Source organism: Chlorocebus sabaeus, chromosome 14 (genome assembly GCF_047675955.1).
Source record: "Chlorocebus sabaeus isolate Y175 chromosome 14, mChlSab1.0.hap1, whole genome shotgun sequence".
Classification (NCBI taxonomy): Eukaryota; Metazoa; Chordata; class Mammalia; order Primates; family Cercopithecidae; genus Chlorocebus; species Chlorocebus sabaeus.
In genome coordinates, this window is record NC_132917.1 from 3,727,731 (window position 1) to 3,753,291 (window position 25,561).

At 46.5% G+C, this 25,561-nt stretch overlaps 1 protein-coding gene across 1 annotated transcript in view; it reads left to right on the top strand.

Moving 5' to 3' along the window:
• Positions 1-25,561, top strand: part of DCDC2C (doublecortin domain containing 2C) — an 88,025-nt gene that overhangs the window by 48,522 nt on the left and 13,942 nt on the right. The window contains exons 5-8 of the mRNA XM_007971589.3: positions 5,655-5,792; positions 7,471-7,513; positions 20,571-20,697; positions 23,728-23,828. Coding sequence (XP_007969780.1) covers positions 5,655-5,792; positions 7,471-7,513; positions 20,571-20,697; positions 23,728-23,828 — 409 coding nt within the window. The remainder of the gene's footprint in view (positions 1-5,654; positions 5,793-7,470; positions 7,514-20,570; positions 20,698-23,727; positions 23,829-25,561) is intronic.

The window sequence follows — 25,561 nt, forward strand, 5'->3', positions numbered from 1 at the left end:
GAGAGGCCCCCACCCCAGAGGCAGTGAAAGGTCTGAGGGAGGCGAAGCGGACTATTGTCATGGAGCAGCCTGGCCACCACTGTTAGTGGCAGCTGCTTGCCCCAGTGGATGTCACTTCTGGCTCAGCACAGTGTGTCCTGTGCATCTTCCTGGCCCAGGCAGTAGCCCCATCCCAGCGTAGGTGCAAGGTGCAGGGCACACACTGGACACGCTGGGTGTGGCCTGACCTCGCCCATCTCAAAGTAGAAGTGAAGTCTTTGGCTGCACCACATACTGAACCTTTCTTTATTTGTTGATCGATTCAACAAATATTTATTGAGCGCTTGAGGGGTTTCCATCTAAGCCCTAAGGGGATGGGGTGAGTATGGTCCTCGCAGGGCAGACGTTGTCTAGTGGAGAGATGACAGATGCACGCTCAGGAGCAGATCCCCGATAAATGCCCCACGAAGGGCAGCACACAGGAATGAAGCAGGGCCGGGCTTGGGGTGAGTGACTGGGCTGGTCAGGGCAGGCTTCTCTGAGGAGGTGACATTTGAGAACACATCTGAATGGCACAGAGAAGTAAAACGCATCATGATCTGGATGACGATCATCCTGATCAGAGGGACCCTCAGGCGCACAGGCTCCGCGGTGGGAAGCCACCGGTGGCAGGGCAGTGCCTGGTGAGGGAGGGCGGGAGCTGCTGAGTCCGGGAGTGAAGACTGGCTTGTAGACCTCACTGAGAGGCTTGGGCAGTGAGTGTGGTGGGAATCCATTGGCGGGTTCTGAGCAGGGAGTGTCGTCACCTGACTACGGGGTGGGATGGGAGACTTGTTTAGAGGCTCCTGCAGGTGATCCCGGGGAGACCACAGTGGCCGGAGCCAAGGCAGGCAGGTTCTGGCTGCGTTACTGTAGGTGATGGGGCTTGCTGATCAACCTCATGTAGGAAGAGTGAGTGAGAGGTGGGGGTGGGGAGTGTGTGGTGGGGGAGGCGACGCGGGAGGGGAGAGGAGGGAGAAAGGAGGAAGACTCCCAGCCTTCTGATCAGAGCAGCTGGGTAACTGTCGGTACCATTCCTGAGAAGGGGAAGTGGGAGGAGGAACAGGTTTTGGGGGAGTTCAGAATGAAGTTTTGGATGTGTCCAGTTGGCGAGGCATATTGGACGTCAGAGTGGGGATGTGCCAGGCTGGATATGTGAGTGTGAAGTCAGGGAAGAGGTCAGGCTGGAGAAACGGACGCACGGTCTGAGTGTTGTGGATGGTATTGGCGGTTGAGGTGCTGGGTGGGATGGAGTTAGGGTTGGAGGAGAGACCTGAAGACTGAGTCCTGGGTTCAGCTTCCTGATAAATAGCCCATCAACCTTGGACTGTGGTTATTTGTGGACTTGTCATCTCCTCTCCACTATATTTTAAGCTCCTTAAAGTTTGGGAACCTGTGTGATAAATATTTTTTTTTTTAGTCCCTTAATAGTGAGGAAACTAGCTGAACTAACAGCTGAGACCCATGGACTGGGAGTCCGGGGTTCAGGGTGCCCAGTGAGACCCTGCTTCCAGAGATTTTGAAGCCTTAGCTGAAAATCAGGTCTATCTTTTAATCACTACATGGTCTTGAAAAGGAAGCTCATTAAACATAAATATTTTAAAATTCCTGTGAGATAGACTGTACCTTTATTTTGGGAAAACAGCCAGATTGGCTGTTTATTGGTAAAGGATTTAGAGATATTTACCTTTCCTACTATATCCCCAATCTTTAAGGTTCATTAAAAATCATTTAATAGACATTTTTGTAATGTTTTCCAATTTACAAAACAATTTTGCAAATGGCTGTTTCATTTAGTCCTCAGATTTTCTGATACAAGTAATGATCGAAATACCTAGTGTTTAGCATTTTATGATGCAAAACACTTTGATTTATGTGCATGATCTCATTTGATATCCACATTCTTGCTATTCATTTCTGTGAGACTCACACTGCAGTAAAAACTGCTGTTCTCTGTATGTGACGTCCCGGCTCACATTTGTATGTCTGTGTAGGTGTAATCTGAACATCACATACAGGCTCACATTTTCACATGGATGGATGTGTCATTTTCTATCTGGAACTTCCTTCCTGTCTTATCCCTCCGAGGAATTTCTATTTATCCTTCACCCTGTGAGTAGACTTTGTACCTCTCTTAGAAGAAAATGAGGCCGAGATGAGTTTAGGGAAGAGTCCGAGGGGAACATGCCTGAACCGTTTGTTCCTCCAGTGTGTGGGCGGCCAGGTGTCCTGCTGGCCCTGTAGGGTTTAAACCACAGTTTGGTGGCCATGGCTCTGTCTTACTCAGCGGGAACCTCCCAAGTCTTGCATTGAGCCACCCAGAGTTGTCTTCTTTGGTATCTATGGTTCCATCCCTGAATGAAAAGAACACAACTTCCTAGAAGCAAACAAATGAACGTAAAAACAACCAGCTTCGGCCGGGCGCGGTGGCTCACGCCTGTAATCCCAGCACTTTGGGAGGCCGAAGCGGGCGGATCACGAGGTCAGGAGATCGAGACCATCCTGGCTAACACGGTGAAACCCCGTCTCCACTAAAAATACAAAAAAAAATTAGCTGGGCGAGGTGGCGGGCGCCTGTAGTCCCAGCTACTCGGGAGGCTGAGGCAGGAGAATGGCGTGAACCCGGGAGGCGGAGCTTGCAGTGAGCCGAGATGGCGCCACTGCACTCCAGTCTGGGTGAGAGCGAGACTCTGTCTCAAAAACAAACAAACAAACAAACAAAAACAACCAGCTTCATTTCTGCAAGGCCCCTGCTGCTGGAAGGAAAACCTGAAATGCCTTTGGTTTATGCGGAGACATTCCAGTTGAGTTTTTTCAGGTGCATTTTTTACTGTTACCCAGTTGCTGACAGCTCATTTTCTTCTCTATCTGCCTCCACCCCAAGCCATCAGCCCCACTCCTTGCCTTCCTCTGCCTGTTCCCGGCTCCATCATTCTACTGGGCACCCAGAATCCCTGGACCCACACTGCACATTGCACACATCTTCTCCCTCATCTGCCAGTTGCCAAGCCTTGGAGATTCTGAGCTGATTGATTTCTGCGTCTTCCTCGTCCCTAGCCAAGAACATAAGCACAATTTTATGTCCCTTGGCTCCCCTCAGCAGCCCCTATCTCATGGCTGTGATTGAGAATTTGAAGTTTGGGTTATGATGAATATGTTTTCTTTGATCTTAGCTTTTTAAAAAAAGACAAAGCAAATTGGTCCTTGTATTTGGTCACCTTTACTTCACACCATTCTCATAGCAACTCCTGGATTCGCTATCCCTCTTGTTTAACCACGTCCTCTGAAAGTGTTCTTGGCATGGGTCTGTGTGGCAAATCTCCCGAGGCCTTGTAAGCCTGAGGACATTTTTATCTCGTCCCTTGTGTTTACCTGAGGGTCTGGCTGGCTGTAGTGTTCTTTCCTTCTAGATTTTGAAAATATCAGCGTCTTTCCTGTCTGTGTTGCTGCCAAAAGGCCTCAGTCAGTCCTGTCCTGCCGGGCGGCGCGGCCAGGTCTTCCTCCCCAGCGCCTTGAGGATGCCGTCTGTGACCTTGGGTATCACATCCAGGTGTCTGCCGGCGAGTTTTCCTGTAGTTTCTGTTCTTTGACATCTGTGGACTCTTTTTACCTGTGGCTTGTCCTCTTTCTTCAATTCCGGGAAATTAGTTTTCATGATTTCTATACATATTTTCTCCTTCCACTCTTACTGTAACTTCCTTTTGGGATTCTTATCGCTGGTGTTGGCGCGTCTGCTCACCCTCATTTCTTAGCTCTTCTTTTGCAGATTCTGTTTCTTTCTTCCTCCCTCCTTTCCTCTAAGGGCGTTCCTCAGTTTTACCTCCAAACAGCAGCTTGCACCTCCTCCATGTCCATTCTACGATTCACCCCATTGTGATCTTTCTTTCCACGACTTGAGTTTCACGTCAGTATTTCTACTTGCTTCTGTGTTATGGTTTCATATTCTTGTTTCATGCTGGGAATATCTGCCATCTCTTTGATGTCATTTTGCGTATTTGTGTGTGAATTCTTGGTTCGTCTGTTCCCACCCTTCAGAGCCTTGCTGTTTGGCCCCCGGGAGCAGTCGCTTTGGGGACACCCTCTCCTTAGGACCACCGTCAGTCCCCCACTTCCCTGGTGAGGCTTCTGCATGTTCCTGATTTACTCCTGGGGATTCTGGCACTGACTGTTCAAGTCCACCAGAGGGGACTCACTGTCCCCAGGTCCCGGCGGGAGGAAAACAGAATTCCAAGCATTGGGTTTATCATGGAAGCCTCTGTTCCAGGTGGGCCCCCAGGTGCAGCTCCGCCATGCCTCTCCCAGGTTCCCGTCTTGATACCTCTAGGGTCAGTCTCAGGCAGTGGCTCTCGGGATGGGGTCCAGGAGCATCAGCAGCGTGTCAGCCAGGAGCTTGTTAGAAATGCCACACACAGGCCTTATCCAGGCCTCCTGAGCTGGGAGCTCTGCGGTGGGGCCCAGCACTCTGAAGCTGGCTTTCTGGGCAGCTCTGACGCCCAGCTCTGCTGAGGGATGGGTTCTGTAGATTCCTCCTTTCCATGCCCCCTGCATTTCTTCTCTTGTTCTGCTCCTGCATTTCCTGCCCTAATTCATTCCTTCATCTCAGGCTCTTGCAGAAGCTCTGAGCCTCCTCCCACAGGGGCAATTCTTCCTCAGTCATGTCCTGGCCACAGCTGCCCGCTCACTAGTGCTAAAACGTAGCCCTTATCCCTTCTTCCTTGGAAATCTTCATTCCGATGCAATTAATGATAAATGCTCCTCCCCGGAATTCAAGGCCCTTTGGAAACTGCCCCTGTCCTACACATTCACGGCTGTGCCTGCACCTCACCCTCAGTGACTGTCAGCTCCCCTCCCTGCCCTGGGTTCTGACTTTGTGCACAGCACCCTCCTGCCGAGATGGCTTCATCCCGTCTGTAGTCTGTACGTGATGAAATCCCACTCCCCCTCCCGACCCCATTGCAAATTCCTCCAGCTCTGTGAAGCCTGCAACTGGGCTCAGCCTTTCTCCTCTTGGACCCCAACCGTTTGCACTTCTCTTGTCGTATTTAGCTTTGTGGGCTTTTGCGTGCTTCTGTTTTATGGTTTAGGCAGAGACTTTCTTATGCTAATTTTTATCAACGCTTTGCTTACCTCATCGTCTTATGCATATGGAGGCTCAGCATTGAATTAATGGAATCATTTCTAAATAAACTAGTGAAGGAGTACCTGCCAAAAAGGATTACTGAGTAAAAAGGAGACTAATATTAGTCTTTTGGTGCTTATAAAAATGTATATTATTTGCTAATAAATCCTGGTTTGTTTTCCAAGTATTGTTCTAACAATACGGGCCAATTTGTATTAATTTTAGCTGTTATTAGTTAAAATAAATTGAACACTAACCAAGAGTGTAACATGTTCTCAAGAGCCTCTGAGCACTTGTATATAATTAAAAATATACTTTAATTAAAAAATCTAAGAGTGGAAAGCAAGTCTAATCCTGGAAGAGCAGTTCCCGTCGGGTTTAATTGGCCTGTTTGGATAACACTTGCTTATGATGAGCACTGTTTGTCCAGCGGTCTGTGCACTAGTCGTAGTGTAGGCACAGATACTTGCTACTGGTCCTCAAGTCTCTATCCCATTTCTTCTTTCTGTTTTTACAGATTATTTACAATGAATGGGCATCTTTTGGGCGACTCAAAGGATTTGCAAGACAATCACTTTTATGTTGCTGCCGGACTGGAGACCTTCAAATATTTTCCTTACTGGAAGTCTCCAAGGGTGCCCAGTGAGGTCCAACAGTGAGCATGCTTTGTACCTTTCTTTGTTGAGTTTTGGGAAAAAATTAGCCTTTTCCCAAGTATCTCTCCCAAGTAGGTCCAGTTCAGCTATTGCTTACTTTTCAGTAGTGAAATGTAATATTCTTATATATGATACAATTTTAGATTTTAAAAAATGAGGCGTGGGGGAACTGCTCTCGTATGATGTATTCACAAGGACAGCAAGATCTACACGGAGTCCACTGGTTTTCTCTGGGATACCAGGAGTCTTAAAGAGATCAAGAATTGAAATGTGCGATACAGCTTCAGAGCTGATGCTAGGCACAGTTAGGCCTGCCCATGATGCACCCAGCATGATACTTTGTTTTCTTAATTTGGCTTGCTTTCCCATATCTAAAATACACAATTTGTGCTGGATGTCCATCTCTCCTGGTGAAAAAAGCCATGATTTTTGTAGTAATCCTGAGCATGGCTAAGCGGGTGCCTCACTGTGTGTGTGTTTACGGACACAAAGCAGTGACCAGGAGGGAGCTGAAGGGTGCTGAGACGGGTGGTTCCGAAGCCCATCTGTGGGAGTCTTCATCCTTAATTGTTTAGCCCTGACGGGTGTGTTTGAAATGCATTTTGTGTAGGACACGACTTGGGGCTTTCTAGGAACCTTCGTGGAGCTAGCTCTTCATCAAGTTTTCAATGATCATTATCTCGAGCAAAGAAAAAAAGCTGCCATTTTTCATCTAATTGTGAAGCTGGACAGATGGTTTGAACACCATGCAGGTGGCCAGCCTTCCTCTACCCTTTAGGTTTTGTGGTATGAGCGCCTTCTGCATTTGGAGAGCTTGAACCTCCACTGAGGGTGCAGCATCTGGGATGGCCTCCTCCCATTCTGGTTCACATGCTGCCAGGGTTTGTACCTCAAGGCAGAGAAAGGCTCCTTTTGTCCTGTCTACCAAGGATGACCCCACCGCAGTTTGATATCCAGGCAGATGGTGAGGTTAGAGTCCCACCTGCATGCCTGGCACACGTGGATGTTTCTTGATTTTATTGACTTAATTCGTGCTAACAGTCCTGATAGCACAGTGAGGAGGAACACCATGGGGCTGTGGAGCTGAGTCGTTCTTTCTACCTGCCCCCCACGTGTTTCCCATCTCTTAAAGTGTTTTGCTTTTTGCCACTGTCTGTTCATTGGGAACCCCTGACTGAGTCTGACTGGCTTAAATATCTTTCCCCCTCGCCAAAGTTGTTGAGCTTAGGGTCCACAGGAGGCCACATGCAATCGCTCAGAGACTGAAGTTCGTGTGACTTACACAGATTAGACCAAGGAGGTGCTCTGAATTTGCAGAGAATACTGGGGTACGAGCATTTCCAAATTTGAGTAGCAGCTATTGGAGAAAGCCTCACTAAAGAGGAATTAGAAATGGGATGCGTGCACTTGCAAAGGCAGCCGGTGGACAGGGACTCTTTGCTGTGGTAGAAGGAGGACGGGCCATCTGATCTCCAGGAAGGAAATTGAACAGATTCCTGGGGCATTTTCTGCTCCTGAGGCTGAGAAATCATTGTTGCCGTGAGCCATGTCCTCTGTGTACAGCTTGCTCCTCCTCGTGGTTACTTCCCTCCTAAGGACAAGGCTGCAGACTGCATTTTATAGAGACAACTTAGGGCCGGGCTTTACATTTCAAGTTCAACATCTTTTGTCTTGCAGAAGATATGCGAATGTTGAAAAAAACTCACAGAGAAAGAAAAAAGTAAGTAACTTTTTAAAACAAGTAAGTAACTTGTTTCTGATTCTGGCGTCTTCTGGCATTAAGAAGGGCACAGTGCAGGGTGAGGGCCCGAGCTGTAAACAGAGCTTTCTGGGCCAGCGTCAGTGACAGGCTTATAAAGAAAAATCAGGTGCACTTCTGAGAATGGTGTGAATAGGAGAGGAAGTTTATGTTTGGAACACAGAGTCCAGAGCTGAGAAGCACACACAGGTATTTTATAATGCAACCCAGCAGGTGTGAAGACAAAAGTATATTTGAACTTTTATGGGACAGGGAGGAGAGTAACTGATTCAAGCTTGGCATGAGTGGCAGTGGGCTCTGGCGTGGGGGTGGGAGGAGGACATTCCAGGCAGATGTGACAGTAAGGCAGCAGTGGGAGAAGCAGCTCACTGCATGCGCATGTGTGTGAATACATATGTGTGTGAATACACATGTGCGTGTGTGTATGGGTGCATGTGTGTGTATAAATACATGTGTGTGGATGCATGTGTGTGTATGGATGCATGTGTGTGTGAGTGCATATGAATGCCTATGTGTGAGTGGATGCATATGTATGTGTACATGGATGCATGTGTATGTGTGGATGCATGTGTGTGCATATGAATACATGTGTGTATAGGTGCACGTGCATGTATAGATGCATATGTGTATATGCATGTGTTATGGGTGCATGTGTATGTATGGATGCACATATGTATGTGTTTAAATACGTGTTTATGGAAGCATGCATATGTATGAATGCATGTGTGTGTATGGAGGCATATGTGCATGTGTGCATTGGAGTACATGTGTGTATGAATGCACATGGATGTGCATATGTATGTGTAGGGACGTATATGTGTGTGCACATGACGTGTGTGTACATATGGATGCATATGTGTGTATGCCTGTGTTAATGGATGCATATGTGTTGGTATATAAATATGTATGTTTAGAGGTGTATGTGTATGGATGCATATGTGTGCATGTGTGCATGACTACATATGTGTATGTATAGATGCATGTGTGTGTATGACTACATGCGTGTGTACATATGGATGCATATGTGTGTGGATGTGTGTATGGATGCATATATGTTGTATGGATATGTTGCATGCATATGTTGTATGGATGTGTGTATGGATGCATATGTGTTGTATAAATATATGTTTGGAGGTGTGTGTATGGATGCATATGTGTACATATGTGTATGCATGGATGCATGTGTATGGATGCATATGTGTGCACACGTGCATATGAATACATATGTGTGTATGTATGTATTCACATGCACATGTGTGTATGGATGCATATGCACATGTACAGAGGCATATGTTTCTATGGATGCATACATGGGTATTCATATGGTTACATCTGTGTATATGGATGCATGTGTGTGTGTAGATACATTTGTGTTTGTGGATGCTTGTGTACCTATGTGTATGGATGCGTGTGTGTGTGTGTGTGTGTGTGTGTGCTGATCACACAGTTTGAAGTTGCAGCATAAAGCATGAGGAAGGATGACAAGGAGGTATCAGGATCTAGGACTAGAAAGGTTTGCAGAAGCTGGGTCCTAGAGGGACTTACCAGTCCTTGTAACTGTTTACGTGATCCTCCTCTATCCCTGATCATCCTACGAAAACTGACTTTTAGTGGTTCTTCTGACATTAATATTTATTCGACAAAGCTGTTGAACATGTACTCTTTCCAGTGCCTGTCTGCCTGGCTTATTGGCTGAAGTCCCCTCCCTACTGTGACACGCTGGCTTTGAGGGTCCGTATTGTCCTTATCTGTTCTTTCCCAGAAACTAACAGGTAGCCCTGGGCTTTGCTTTTCTGCTGTTGCAGCTCAGATTTCATGATTGCCATTTTTAATCACTCTTCTGCAAATAGATTTGACTTTCTCACCCGTCAGCCACTGTGTGCACCTGGCAAGTGTCCAGCCCTGGGTGAGCCCAACCTGCACTTCCTCTGCACTTGCACTAATGCAGTGTGGTGTTGCTGGAAATAACGACACTGCTGACCCGAGTGTTCACGCCGAGTTCACGACCACGGTCCTTATCCAACTTCATTCACTGATTAAGCCTGATGTTTTAAAAAATGTTTTTCTGAATATGTTTTGCCAAATTTTATTGGAGATTTCTGCATGTCTGCTCATGAGTGAGCTTAGCCTGTCTGACTTCTTTCTCATGTTGTCCTTCTCTGGCTTTTATTGCCAAGGCTTTTCTTCTGAATTGACTCTTGTTATTTTTTGTAGCTTCTTGAGTTGAATGATAGCCTTATTTATTTTGGATTTTCTTTCTCTAAGAAACACATTTTAATATTAGCTGTTTGTTGGATGGATGAATGAAGGATGATCATTGAGATTACAAAAACGATATGCCTTACTCTATTCATTGTCCCTTATATAAAGGTCTACAGCTGTAAAGATGTGTTATCTTAAAACTCAGTATTAAATTTTTTGGCCTCATTTTGAAGACTGGGTGTGTTTCTAAGAATGAAAGGAATTCCACACACAGGACTTCTCTGAGGCTAGAATTTATGATGATTCACAGCAACTTAGCCATTTATGATAAATGTCTTTGTTTCTTTACTTGCTTGCCCCAGGTTTTCCATTTCTAACTTGTTAAACCTCTTTTATCTATTTTCTGTGTGAAGTGCCACAACATCTTTTTGGAAAAGAAGGTACAAAATTTAAAAAAATACAGGAGTGCTGTTTCATTAAGATATTGCCTTGTGGAAAAGGGGGGCTGTTGGGACCCTTGGTGGTGTGCACATTCTAATGACATCAGCCGATCCGAGTATCAGCTTTCTTTAAAATTGGATGCTGGATTTTCTTTTAAATTTGCAAGCTGAAAAACAAGTATCTAGAATACAAAGCAGAAAGTCTTTCTTGACTCTTCAATGAACATATCACAAATGTGACCTGGAACTTGTGACCCACAGGATATCAGGCCTGAAAGGGGTACTTGTTGGTTCATCTGGTCATCCATGAGGCCGTGGTGAGGTGTTGGCAGCCTGCTAAGCGCACTCCGCTAGCACTAGAGACACAAAGATGAGTGGAGTGTAAGTTTCCACGATTGGAGAAGGCAGAGTGTCGATAAGCATGAGAGTAACCCTAGCAGACCTCATCCAGCTCTCCTGCTCAGTAAATTAAATCCTGGTAATTAAATCACCCCAGATTCCACCAGCACCAACCTCCCCACCTCCACAGTTGCAACAGATCATTGATGCTTCTCCTGTAAGCTGTTTAACTTCCACATCTGCCTATGTCTCCCCATCAACACTGCCCAATGGAGTCAGGAAGAAACACTTGATACCTATGGGGGAAAGCATTGTGAGAGTGGGCAGGTAGGGGGTCAGGGGAGCTGGGCTCCCCAGGAAGACATTTTTATTTACAGGGATCCAGATTTCAGCAAGGGAGTAAAATGGACCATATCCACTTGATACTTAATACTACTGATGGAATAAATTGTATGTACTGGAAAGGGAGCAAGGTAGACAGGGAGGGGCGAGTCCTGAGCAACTGTGACATTCCCAGTGAGGTGACAGGTAGAGCAGAGCAGTGGGACTTGAGAGATGCTGTGTATCATTGATTCTATGGAGGGCACGTTGGCACATCCCGACATCCCTGGAACAGGTGGATCTGACGTCGACAGCGTCTCAGGACTCCTCTGGGCAGCCATGTTGCAGGTGCTGGTTGCTCATGGAGAAACTTGGCTGTAGCTGCTCATTTGTGTCTTCAATTGTGTGCAGGGTTGATTCTGTACATGTTGGGTGTAAAATATCCTCAAAATGATTTTTCTATGAGAATTGAAACAAAAAGTTATATACACAGAAAGGCCTAAATGTAGAACATCAAGATGTAAATTTGCTATCGACTGAGTATATTCTTCTTCAATTCCATCTATTCTTGCAGAGTGACAATCAGCTATTGTGTAGGACCTGAGACAGGGAGGTTGACACAAAAAGTTGCAGCTGCCAGTGTCAGTGAACTACGTGGTGTAACAAGCCACCCCCAAACCCAGGGACTTCAGGCAACAAGGGTTTGTGATTTCTTTTAGTCCTGTGGGTTGGCTGCACAAGTCTTGGGCTGGTTTCACCTTGGTTGCTTATGAGGCTGGGTTCAGCGGACGTTTCGCTAGATTGGGATGTCCAAGCTGGCCTCACCAACACATCTGGCAGCTAGTGCTGGTTGTTGAGCATTTTGGTTCTCTTCCATGTGGCCTCTCATCTTCCAGCAGGATGTCACAAACTAGCCTAGATTTCAGGGGGAGAAATAGGTTCTCCCTCAACAAAGGAGCACAGAGGAGCCCGTTCACTTTGCAAACCTGTGTGCAGCCTGAGAGGGAAGGGCTGTGTGGCCAGCCAGCAACCAGCCACACTCATGTGCATTGTGTTCCTGAGAGTGGTGCAAAAGGATTGCCTCCCACTCTGTAGGGCAGAAAGCACCAGCACCAGGATGTGCAGTTCAGGTACCAGCGGCCTGGGGGCAATTCAGAGATGAGGGCGGGGCCTCCTTCCCACGCTGTGTGCAGAAGCACTGGTGCCTTTGACTCGGAGTCAAAAAGTGGCTCAGAAGAGTCAGGCTCTGGATGTAAAATCTTGGAGGGTATTCAGGTGATTTGTTTCTGTTATTTTCTCATTTTTCTTTATGTATAAGCATGCTATGTCATAAAAATGGGTGTCTAAATGGTCCTAGAAGGGCTTTTTCAGAAAGTAGAAAATCGAACTTCTAGGAAATTAAAGCACGGGGACATGCTTTAAATAGTACTTCCTTTCTTTCTCAGTGGTACATAAAATAGCTACGTGTTTTCAGTATGATTCATGGAATCTTGATTCAAAGAAGTGAGATGGAGAATAACAGACAGTAATGTGGCACCTCGAGATGACTGTGGAGGACGTGGGAGAAGTCAAGGCCGACCTCAGGATTCCAGGGATGGTGGGAGGATGGTGCATTCAGGAGCCGGGATTAGGTCCGCAGGAGGAAGAAACAGGACTTTGGGTTGCACGTTTGTGTGAGAAGTTGCTTTGCTCTTGACGAGCATATTTGTTACATGAGAGTGAAAGGAGGCATGAGAGGTGATATCGATGCGTAAAAGTGTTTTTGATGTCAAGTGGAATTCCTTGCATGTCCAGCAGAGGACACATCTGCTTCCGTGTTTGTCTGGGATTATCACTGTGGATTCTCCGTGGAACAGAAGGATGGGCCTCCTTCACATCTAACTGATGTCTGATGAAGTAGGTGACACCTCGTCTACGCGTGATGACATTTTTCCTTAGTAAACTAACTGCTGCCATCAAGGCAAAGCTGTAGTGTTTTAAGAGCAGGCGTCTGGCCTCTGACCTCTGCACTTGGAATCTCAGCTGTACCTAACATTCGAGTGGCTTGACTGGACCTCGCCTCTGTGGGTCTCGGGGAAAGCTGACTCTCTCCTCTCTTCCCTCTTATTTTACTTTTCTTGCATCTCTGTCATCAGACTTCCTTCCAAGACCATGAAGTTCTAAATTAAGCTGTTGGAGGTGCACTGTCCAGAATGTTTGAAAGATGTGAGAGCACAGCTCTTCACCTCTTGGTTCTCAGTTTCCATTTTGAATAGAAGAAAAGATGTTTATCTTAATTTAGCAAAAGAACTTGCATTTGTACTGTTAAAAATGCCCATTTCCCTATCAGTTGACCCAGCAATCCCATTACTGGCTATATACCCAGAGGATTAAAAATCATTCTACTATAAAGACACATGCACATATATGTTTATTGCAGCACTATTTACAATAGCAAAGACTTGGAACCGACACAAATGCCCATCAATGATAGACTGAATAAAGAAAATGTGGACATGTTCACCATGGAATACTATGCAGTCATAAAAAAGAATGAGTTCATGTTCTTTGCAGGGACGTGGATGAAGCTGGAAACCCTCATTCTCAGGAAACTAACACAGGAACAGAAAACCAAACACCGCGTGTTCTCACTCGTAAGTGGGAGTTGAACAATGAGAACACATGGGCATAGGGAGGGGAACATCACACACTGGGGCCTGTTGGGGGGTTGGGGGAAAGGGGAGGGAGAGCATTAGGGCAAATACCTAATGCATGTGGGGCTTAAAATCTAGATGACGTGTTGATAGGTGCAGCAAACCACCACGATACATGTAACAAACTGCATGTTCAGCACATGTGTCCCAGAACTTCAAGTAAAATTTTAAAAAGCCCATTTCCCAAGAAAATGGCAAAAAAAATCATGAAAGCAGTTTTACTCATTAGCATATCTGAAATATACTTTGAAAATAGCCTTCATTATTCTATTGGTTCAGTTCACTTATTGCTTGATTCAAATATTTGAGCATTGGAAAATATGTCATTATGAGTCTGCCGGTGTCCTGTCTGGCACAATTAACTGGAGCTTTTAGTTCAATGAAAGTAATTGAATGAAGCTACTCTTATTATATAGCATTCAGTTTTACAGGAACTGCATTTCCTGTGATTTTAATAGCTATTGCCTTCCAAAGAAGAAATGCTAATTTAATAAATGTTTAAAATTGCATTCACATATTAAAATGAATATTTTATAGCGCAGGCTTCTGTGAAAAATCAGTAAATAGTTAATAAGCATTGTATTTATATCACATCTGCAATCGGAACATTAATATTAAATCCTCACTTGGGCATAGAGCACAAGCGTTGGTAGTGAACAGTAATGAAAAGGAGATGAAGCATATAAATTAAAGAGGTGCGTGTGTGTGTGTGTGAAAACAGTTGCAGAGGCATGCGCAGTACCAGACTGAGACCCACACTTTAATAACCTGGCCTGAACAGTAAAGTTCACTGTGAAATGAGTGCTTTGGAATTGACATTTGCTGGCTAATAATGTCAAGGCTGGAGCAATATCTCACAACAGTCAAGGCTGCAATTGTTGTCATCTTTTAACAGCCTAAGGATGCAACAGCCAGGTTCAATGTTAGCAAGTCTTCCACTTTAATAAATGTTCAAAGCAGGCCTGGTTCATTGGTAGAAGACCTTGACCCACTTGGGATGGAGCTGGGACATTTGCATGGGAACTCTTTGCTGTTAGCATCTGTCATCTCCCACCTGAGGACGGACTGACTCTGAAATAGGTTGTTACTGCCCTTCAATTAGACAAACTGTCTGACTCATCCCGAGTTACCCTGGGAGTCTGCCTTTTGTGTGCCTGAGCTAGACAATGTCTTACAATAGCATTAAAATATAGCTGGATTAATTGACATAGGCTCTGGAGAAAAATAATAGTCTTTAAAGCACTATGGAGAAATAAAACCAACATGCCTCAGGTTCGTTTTCTGAAAACATTTTCAATAGGGAGAAAGATGAATGAAGTTGAGAAGCGCTACTTGTCCACTTTGTAAGTAGAGCTCACATTGATTTTGGAGGGCTTGAGACTTACGACAGAGAGAAATGTGGGTGTAAGATGTGAGGTTCGTGCTTCCTTATGAAAGCCATGGATTCCTGCTTGATCCATGTTTTCTTGCTTGATCCTTTTTTTTTTTTTTTTTTAAACCAAGTGCTGCTGTAGATCCATGTTGTTCTGACAAAAGCCATCTGGAGTGCCGTGAACTTTGTCCCGCTCGGGAAGGAAGCTGTGTGTATTCATTCATTCTTACACTGCTATAAAGAAATATCTGAGATTGGGGAATTTATGAAGAAAAGAGATTTAATTGGCTGACGGTTCTGCAGGAAGCATGGGAATAGCATCTGCTTAGCTTCTGGGGAGGTCTCAGGGAGCTTCCAGTCATGTCAGAAGGTGAAGGGAAGTAGGCGTCTCACATGGCAAACGCAGGAGCAAGACAGAGTCGGGGGCGGGGGGAAGGTACCACATGCTTAACCTAATCTTGTGAGAACTTACTCACTGCTGTGAGGACAACATCAAGCTATAAGGGGTCCACCCCCATAGCCCAAATCCCTCCCACCAGGCCCCACCTCCAAGGATGGAGATCACAATTCAATATGAGATTTGAGCGGGGACAGACATCCAAATTGTATCAGTGTGGGAACAAGACGACCTTTGAGTTGGGTCTTGGAGGATGTGTAGGAGAGATCTCCAGGTGGCTGAGAGGAGGCAGCTGTTTTGGAGAGAGTAGGGCTTTGGGGGAACTGACAAGCTGGGGAACAGCAAGCGTGTGTGAGGCTGCCTGGGACGGGGATGGGGAGGCAGGCTGGGCCTGGGTGAAGGGCTGAGTGCTGGGGGAGGGTGGCAAGAGTTTAGACTTCATCTTGAGGGGACGTGGACCTTGAGTGCTCGGGTTACGTCTGCACACTACCCACTCATTCACCTGAGACAGCCCCTCCACACCCCTCCCTGGACCACCATTGATGCCCAACCACTGCCAGTGTGTCCGGAGTCAAGTCTCACCTGCTCCACTCACTCACAGAGGTTCATTCTGGCGTTTGGATGAGCACTGGCCAACTGCCAGCCTGGCTCTGCGATCCCTCGCTCTCTGAAGTGTTGTGGTCCCCAGCACAGCCCCGGGGGGCAGGCACGGTCTCTATTCTGTCGCACCTTGGAGGGACCTGAGACCACACAGCTGATGTGGCGGTCCCGCGACCCAGCGCTGGTGAGCGCGGCTCGGGATGTCACCCAGCTCAGGAGGGCCCGCTGCCGGCCAGGCTCCTGGAATGGTCACGGATTTTTCTAAAAGGGAAATTTAATTAGCACCGTAACGGAAGGCTCCTTGCCCTCAACCCTGGCTCATACCCAGGCTTTCGTTTCCACGTCCAGCTCTGTGTCGTCAATGCAAGAGCACCTGCGAAGGTGGCTGTAGTCCCACCACTGCTGTGCGGGGTCTCTAGTCTCACAGTGCTTTACTGTTATCTGTTTTCTTCTCTCCCTGGAATATATGTCCTGCTGTTGACTGTTCCCATTGTCTGACTGTAAGCACCATTTTCTCTGTAAAGCCATTTTTGGGCTCACTCCAGCATCCTTCACAGCCCACCCTTTAGAATGGACTCTGCTCTTTGGGCTGGACAGAAAACCAAGTGAGGCACTTGTGCTTGGTGCTACCTGTGTATTTCTCTCTACTGTGCTCTTCGGGGTAGAACTGTGCCTGTGCGTTTCTCTCTCCTGCGCTCTCTGGGGTAGAACCGTGCCTGTGCGTTTCTCTCTTCTGCGCTCTCTGGGGTAGAACCATGCTCTTTAGCCATGTATTTTCCAGCTGAATACCTTGTAGACACTCAGTAGGTGATTACTGGGGTAATGAATGAATTCACCCACCAGAGCTCAGTGACTGTTGAGGATGCTGCTGCTCAGATACGAGAAAACTGGAATAAAATTTGAATCCTGCTTTATTTCAACCTTTGCAGATGTTTAGTCTATTAGCGTGGTAGTTCACATGAGCAGACTAAATTAGAATTGTAATGTTACCAGAGGAGGCATCGACTTCATCAGTTCTCGTCACTTACCTCTATCATATGCAACTAGGAAGATGTAGTCTCTGCTGTCCTCAGACCCAAGTATTGTGAACTGCTTTGAGACTCAGCGTTGAAAAACCAGTCTAAACTGAGCAAAATTAAGAAAAGTAAGTGCAATACTAGGATTGAGTGTGATTCAGTGTGTAAGGTCCTCATGTAGTGTTTGGGGTTAGATTATGTTTTCCCTTTTCCATGGAATTAAAATTTTGTTGCTTTCTTTCAGTGAGTTTTCCAACTCATATTGTAATTTATGCTGTTTAAGAAGTCAAGATCTTCCACTTAAATGAGGTTCATCAACAAGCTTTATTCTGAAGGTTGACTAGGACAGCCTCAGGTTTGGACCAAAGTTTAGGGCAGGGAAGTTTGAGAGGGAAGGGCATATTTGTATGTCCTGCAGATGGCATTAGCTGGAAAGGACAGGGCACTGCTTTGTGGAGAAGGTGTGCCATGATTGTGAGGCCTCCCCTACCTGTGGAACTGTGAGTCCATTAAACCTCTTTTTCTTCATAAATTACCCAGTCTCAGGTATTTCTTCATAGCAGTATGAAAATGGACTAACACATGGCCAACTCTAGATCTTTCTATAAAACAATGCAAGACAGGCCTGTATTCTTCAAAGATGCCAAGGTCATGAAAGACAGTCTGAGGAGCTGTTCCAGGTGAAAGGAGACTCAGGAGGTCTGACATCTAAATGTGGTGTGAATCCTGAACCGATCTTTTCTTGAGTGAAAAATGCTATAAAGCACATTTTTGGGACAATTACAAAAGTGGAATATGGATGGTAGAATAGATGAAAATACTATATCAGATGAATATCCTGAATTTGGCAATTGTCTGTGATTATGTGAGAGATGATGTTTCTGTTGTGAGGAAATACACCCTGAAGTATTAAATAGATCACATGTCTTCAGTATTAAGGACTAAAGTACCAAGAGGCAAAGGTGCATGATGTAAGACACCTTCTCCCAAATAGTTCAGAAAAAATATGTACTTAATATAGATATTGGCCTGAAGAATCTGTGTCTGTCAATGCCCTGCCTTTTCTTGTCTCAAGAAATGTCAGATTTTCAACTCTTTCAACCTCTTCTTTCCCTACTTTCTTTCCATCCTCCTGCTCAGTTCATTAAATTAGCAGAGATTTACTGAGCAACTGTTGTATGCTTGCTGAATTGAACACATGCACATATTGAGAGCTGACTCTTGGTTTAGCGCTGTGGTTAGTTATGTCAGGGTGTCATAGGAACACATCAAAGAGACCGTTGAGGTAAGGCTTGAGCTGGGGTTTGGAGGATGAGCCGTCCTAAGAAGGTGAGGAAGGGAATTCCAGGTGGAAGGGAGCTGTGGGGGCACAGGTATGGTGCAGGGAGGGATGGCTTGGACTAGGAAGGCAGGTAGGTCTTGGAGCATGAATGCCACTGTGCTAGGTTAAGGAGTTTGGATGTCTTCCCAAGGCCGTGCCTACCTCCTTAAGGGTTTGAACGGTGGGGAGTGATCAGGTGTGCTAGGATTATTCACCTGTTCAGTTAACAAATACTTACTGAGCATCTGCTATGTGCCAGGCATGGTTCTAGGCTCTGGGAATTCATTAATGGAGAAACAAACTGACATCCTTGCCCTTGGGTGGCTTCTAACCTTCTGCTGATGAAACAAAAACACAACAAACATCATCAATAAATGGTCTAGGGATTACATATATTGCTGTGGTTAAAGTGTGAAGGGAGAGGGAAAGGACAGGGCACCCCTCTTGGGAGTGACAGGGCAGAGGGACAGTTTGAGCTAAGACTTGACAGGAGGCTGCACCTGTGCTGCTCCCAGTTTCACAGAAATAACGTATTTGCAAAAACTCACATTTCCTGAGTGTGCTTGGATAAGGTATGAGATGAGAAATAAATTGGTGTAATGACATGGTGCCCCCTGTGTGCCCAGTCATCCTGCTGCATCCAAAGTTACTTTCGTTTTGGGCGACTTTCCAGGTCCGGGTGGAGGCTCTGCGATGTGTCTCATTGCAGTGCCCCAGGGTGGTGGGAGCTGGGTCACACCGCGGGCGGTTCTTGTTTGCTGCGTGTTCTGTGTCACAGTTTCTTCTGTGCCCTCATTACGAGGGTGGGTCCTGTGTTCTTGTCGTTGTCCTTTGAGTGCTATTCCAGAGATAATAGGACACACACAGACACGTACACACACACACTGTCTTTATCTTAGAGGCCAAAGTTATGGAAAATGTGTCTCAACAACCAGAGTTCAGTGATGCTAAAAAGAATCAGCTAGATTTTCAGAATTCCAACCCCCAGACAAAATACAGGTACCATATACCGTTTTCTGTTTCCATGACCAGTTCTGCTAAGATCTCATTTCTTCTCCTTAAGAACATGATTTCAGCTCATAGGAAAACTCCTTAAAATAGGTAGAAACATTTTGTGTGGTTGCATGTATAAAGTTGGAGGGCTATTTTCATACCTTCATTTCCACAAAGATCAAAAACCTGGTAGTTTGCATCACATACAATATATTAATGGTACAAGGTAGGTGTTCTTAGTTTGACATTTCTGAAGTGACAGAGAGAGCTTGGGAGAAATACCTATTTATATACTTCAGCCTGCATTCACTTCCAAATACTTGAGAAAAGATCAAAAAAAGAAAACCTAAAAAAGACATTTTGTATTATAAAGATAGTTTATGGGATATTTGTATTATAAAGATAGAATTGGAATGGTGCTAAGGGAATTACAGGCAGTTCTGACTTAGTTCGACTTAGGATTTTTGACTGTATGATGGTGCACAAGCCTCAGGCGTTCAGTAGAAAGCCGGAGGATACTCGGAATGCTGGGCAGTGACGGCCCCAGCTCCCTGTCAGCCACGTGCCCTCTGCGGTGGACAGCGGTGCCAGATGACTTTTCCCGCCTCCAGGCCAGTGTAAGTGTCCGAGCACGTTTAGGGTAGGGCTGCGCCATGTTGTTCAGTGGGCTGGGTGTATTCAATGCATTTTCCACGTAGATACTTTCACCTTAGGACATGTTCATCAGGATGTGACCACGTCCTAATTTGAGGAGCAGATATCTGCATGTCATCTTGCTTTGTGTTCTAGTTGTGCTTTGTTGTTATTGTTTATAGATTAAAAAACATGTGAGTCCTCCTTCATTGCAACCCCAAAGTAAACCACCACAAGGCTAATTTTCATCATAGCTACTCTCATCCTGCTCAGAGGTTCCAGCAGGAATGGCTTCGTGATGCTTGTTGAATAGCAGTTTTCATTAGGCTTTAAAGAGTGTCTCCAAAAAAACCAGAGGCACCTCCTTTGACTTGCTTGTTCCTCTAAAGCAAGCCCTTATTTTGTCAGGTTTTAGGAAGGCCACCTACAGTTGGGAAGTGGATGAACCTTCTCTGCCTGCCAAGGCACTGGGAGGGAGGGAGAGAATTATTTTTGCTGCTTTTCGGAGAGGAGTGCAAGTCATAGAGTAGAAGAGGCTGCATTTGAAGTGAGGCTTCTTGGAGGTGCCTGAGTTTCCTCCTCCTGTTTCTCCGAGGAGCCCGTGTTTTCCTGACCACACTCAGAGAACCTGATCGGACTCCTTGTATCCCAGTGTTCCTAATGGATTTTCTCTTCTTCCTTTGTCCTGTAGGTGGATTCCAAAGGAAAAGAGCCTTATCACTATGATGGCATATCCCCCAAAACACAGGATTCTGTTTATTATGCCAAAGAAGAAAAGAAGAAAACATTGGCAGAACCTTTAGTCCAAAGGGGAGCAGGTGACGTGCAATTTCATTCTATTCTAAGCAGTTCGAAACTTTACCAGGCTAAGAACATGAGATTTTTTTTTTTTGGTCAGAAAAATTTTATACTCCAGAAATATTATTTGACTTGTGGGTATCTGCTTTATTAATAAAAGGTTCAGCTTGTAGGTAGGTCAGTAGTTGGCAGAGCAGAAAAACAAAATTTCACTGCTGAAGGCAATGGGATTCTCTAATTAGGGGGCCTCCAAGATAAATACAGTGTTAAAATCAGCTTACATCAGGACTGAGCATCTTCTTTCCTAAAGACTAATGACATAGAAAACAACAAATAAATCTATCTTTTGGGAGGAACATGAACATAAAAGCCACCTGGATTGCTTAGGTGTTTTTTTTTTGAAGAGACATTTAAATGATGGATCTTCAGAGCTGGTTTTAAAATGAGATAATTTGGATAATTTGCTCCTATATCTGTTTTTACCACTCTGCGACCATTACTAACGCTCACTGAGCTCCTACTGGGTGCCCAGCTCCGAATGAGGCACATTCAGGTCCCGTCTCATTGATGGGTGTGGTGGATACTTAGACTGTGAGTCGTGTGGCTGGTTATGGAGGAGAAAGCAAGGTGGTGGGAGAGGTTTTCCTGCACTTCTCTGCAGCAGCTGAACATTTTTGGAAGTCGTTTTTCCTAAACACCCTTCCTCCCCTCTTGGCTTCTTCTTTTTTTTTATTTTGAGATGATGCCTTGCTCTGTCGCCCAGGCTGGAGTGCAGTGGTGTGATCTCAGCTCACTGCAACCTCCGCCTCCTGGGTTCAAGTGATTTTTGTGCCTCAGCCTCCCAAGTAGCTGGGACTACAGGCACCTGCCACCACACCCGGCTAATTTTTGTATTTTTAGTAGAGACAGGGTTTCGCCATGCTGCCCAGGCTGGTCTTGAACTCTTGACCTCAAGTGATCCACCTGCCTCGGCCTCCCAAAGTGCTAGGATGATAGGCATGAGCCACCATGCCCAGCCCCTCCTTGGCTTCTGTTACCTTCTGACACCTCTCAGGTTTTGTCCTCTTTGCACTCTGATCTCTTGGCTCCCCCTGTTGCTCCTCTCTCTACTTCTCAGCTATAAATCTGGACATCCCCTAGAGCTTCCCCCGGGTCCTTTACCTTCCTGGCCCTTCCCACCCCACAATGAATGCATGGGCCATGGGGAGGCGAGGCAGGTGCCTGAGTACCTGGGCGGGAGTGTGGCCTACATGCTGATGCATGTAGGGTTAGGGTCACGGTTAGGGGTCTGGGGTTACGAGGCTTCGAGGCAGGTGTGTGAGCATGTAGGCAGGAGAGTGGACAGGCAGCTGTCAGACCAAAACCTGCTGAACCCACTCTACCCGACATACTACTATATATCAAGAGTAATAGAAAATTTGATCACTGTGTATAAAACCTCTTCCTTGGCAATGTACATCCCACACAAGCAGCTGGGGCTGCCCAGCACACAGGCCTTCCATGTGGGAGGCAGCCTGGTACTAGAACGTGGCTTTGGAGTTCAGATCCTAGCTGAGGCCCTCACTGAGCATGGAACTATGGGCCAATTCCTTACTGACCACAGGCCTAGTAAGTTGTAGGTAGGTCAGTAGTTGGCAGAGCAGTAAAACAAAATTTCACTGCTGAAGGCAATGGGATTCTCTGATTGTTTGGGGATTGCCACGAGCTTTAAATATCAAATGCCTGGGACACAGTGGGTTCCCAGTGAATGTTATTTCCCCACCCCCTTCTCTCACCTTCCAACCTGTCACCCACAAGGGTAGGGACCCCTCTGGCTCAGTTGAGGACTCTGGGGACGGTTTTCCTGGGGATAAGGGCTGGGAACGGGGAGAAGGCCCAGAATGGGCCAGGTGAGGGGTGAGGTGGGTCCAGGACTCTTGGCTGAGAAATGAATGGGGCTGCGATTAGAGTTTCTGGTTTTGGACGATGGAGCTTGCCAGTGGCCACAGTTCTGCCTTCTCAGATGCTGAAGGAACCAGCTGGCTGACTTCTGTTTTTGGATGTTGAAGGAACCGGCTGGCTGACTTCTTCTCTTTTTCTTCTGCTGTCACCTATTGCTTTGTTCAGGATGAGAATCAACTTTTCAAGAATCCTGGGCTTTTATAAGCATTTAATTCTTCCAATTGTGTTGCTAATTAAAACAATTTCTAGCAATCCATTAAGTTGACTACCTCACAGTGCACAATTTTAGCACCTGGTTGTTTGAACCCTGTTGTTAAATAAGAAGCAATGAAGCTGCATTTCCTTTCTTTTTTTAATTTTTTTTATTTTTTTTGTTTTTTGAGATGCAGTTTGGCTCTTGACACCCCGGCTGGAGTGCAATGACGCGATCTCCGCTCACTGCAACCTCTGCCTTCCGGATTCAAGCAATTCTCCTGCCTCAGCTTGCTGAGTAGCTGGGATTAGAGGCATCCACCACAAGTCTGGCTAGTTTTTGTAGTTTTAAATAGAGACGGGTTGGCCAGGTCAGTCTCGAACTCCTGACCTCAGGTGATCCACTCACCTCGGCCTCCCAAAGTGTTGGGATTACAGGCGTGAGCCACTGCACCTGACTGAAGCTGTGTTTTCTTAAAATTTATTCTATTACTTTGCTGTCCAGTGGGGTTACTTTGCATGTATTTATTTCTAATGGAATTAACTGGACACAGGCTTTCCCTGTGCTTCATCTCGTGGTGGGCACAGTAATCGCATGACTTTCTGTGACTACTGACTACTACTGTGGTGGGCACAGTAATTGCATGACTTTCAGGGTCTGGGACCTTCATGGAGACAGAGACAAAAGCAGATGGGGCTAAAATCGAGGCCACCACACTGAACACCTTGGCAGATGCAAACAGGAAGGGTGAGAGGGCAACGGGGTGAGGCGGACGGGGTCTGGGACCCTGGGCCAGGTGACCTGCCCGAAGCTCCAGGATGCCTGGCTTCATAACTTGGGTTTGGGTCAGGAAATATGCAGTGGACTCCAGCTTCTCTATGGGTTTCAAAGGTTTGTCCGTGTGATTTTCCCCCAGAAGGTGACGTGTATAAAGCGCTGACTCCTAGCAAGGAAACCCAAGGGGCGCTGGACGTCAAAGAGGACCACAATGTGCAGCTAGAGGTGCCTGTGGACCAGGTGGGTATCGGGGGTCTGATGTCCATGCCGCCTTCACTCCATCCCAGCAGCTCCTGCCTGTCTCAGCGTCATCCTTAACCCTCTCCCTGCAAATTCTCTCTGGACTCTAGAATGTTCTGTGTTCCTCCTAGTTAGAGACTGCTCATCTCAGATCCTTTGTCAAGCATTTTCCTGTCTTCCCACCGCCCCCACAGCTTCTGCTGGAGAGACGCCTTTTAACACTTCACTGTGTGTGACTGCAAATTTGGCTTCATCATTATTTGATGATTGTGTCTGTCCCCTCACTAAGCTACTAACTCCATAAGGAAAGCACTGGCTGCCTCACTCACCACTGGGCCCTGTACCTTGCAGAATTCCTGGCATGGAGGAGGCCTTCGTAGTTTTTTGTGGAGTGATGACTGAATAATGGAATAAACAGTGTGATCGGATGGCATGATTGTGAAACCTTGAGCCTCTATTTCCTTATCCACAGATGGGGATGCTGTCTCTGTGCAGGCCTGTGTGTGGCCTGGGTGTGCGACCAGCACTGGCGCATGGAGGACGCTGGTGTGGCCTGGGTGTGCGACCAGCACTGGCGCATGGAGGACACTGGGGCACTGTTCCCTCCTCCTGGCCTCAGGGAGGGGTGGGGAGCAGGGTTCTGAGAAGGGGGAGGGGTGGGGAGCAGGGTTCTGAGAAGGGGGAGGGTGGGGAGCAGGGTTCTGAGAAGGGGGAGGGGTGGGGAGCAGGGTTCTGAGAAGGGGAGGGGTGGGGAGCAGGGTTCTGAGAAGGGGGAGGGGTGGGGAGCAGGGTTCTGAGAAGGGGGAGGGGTGGGGAGCAGGGTTCTGAGGAGTGGGGTGCAGGGTTCTGAGAAGGGGGAGGAGTGGGAAGCAGGGTTCTGAGGAGTGGGGAGCAGGGTTCTGAGAAGGGGGAGGGGTGGGGAGCAGGGATCTGAGGAGTGGGGAGCAGGGTTCTGAGAAGGGGGAGGGGTGGGGAGCAGAGTTCTGAGGAGTGGGGAGCAGGGTTCTGAGAAGGGGGAGGGGTGGGGAGCAGGATTCTGAGAAGGGGGAGGGGTGGGGAGCAGGGTTCTGAGAAGGGGGAGGAGTGGGGAGCAGGGTTCTGAGGAGTGGGGAGCAGGGTTCTGAGAAGGGGGAGGAGTAGGGAGCAGGGTTCTGAGAATGGGTGGGGTCAGGCCAGGGTTCCAGCCCAGCTGTGCACCTGGTGAGTCTCCAGCACTCGGGCAAATGGCAGTTTGTGCTCAATGATCTCCTAAAATGCACGCGTTGTCTTCACTACCCACCTGAAGGCAAAACAAATACATTTCCAATTCTTGGTTTTTGAGCAAAAAATGTATATTCTCTAAAAGGTCAATATTAGCGTCAGGGTTCCGTTTTTATTCCTCTGAAATAGATGAGGTTCCATCCCTGCTCTTGTAACTGTGAAGCACCAAATTCTGGTATCCAGTGAACTTCTCCACTCCTTTCTCCGAGTGGATCACTCTTAACTTTGGCACTTTGTTTTTTTAACTTCTGCTGTATTTCTTATTTTCTGTGATACATTTGAAAAATGTTACAGACTGCATCTCAATATTCTAGCTTTCCACTTCCCTTTTTCGGCGTTTTGAGCACCTTTCCTATGAGTCCTGTCATATTTTCTAAATTTCTAGTAATATTATTTTCTCTTTTCCTGGACGTGACAAAGGTGACTGAAAGATTTCATTTTCTTTGAAAATCCAAACTAGCAGTTGAAATATT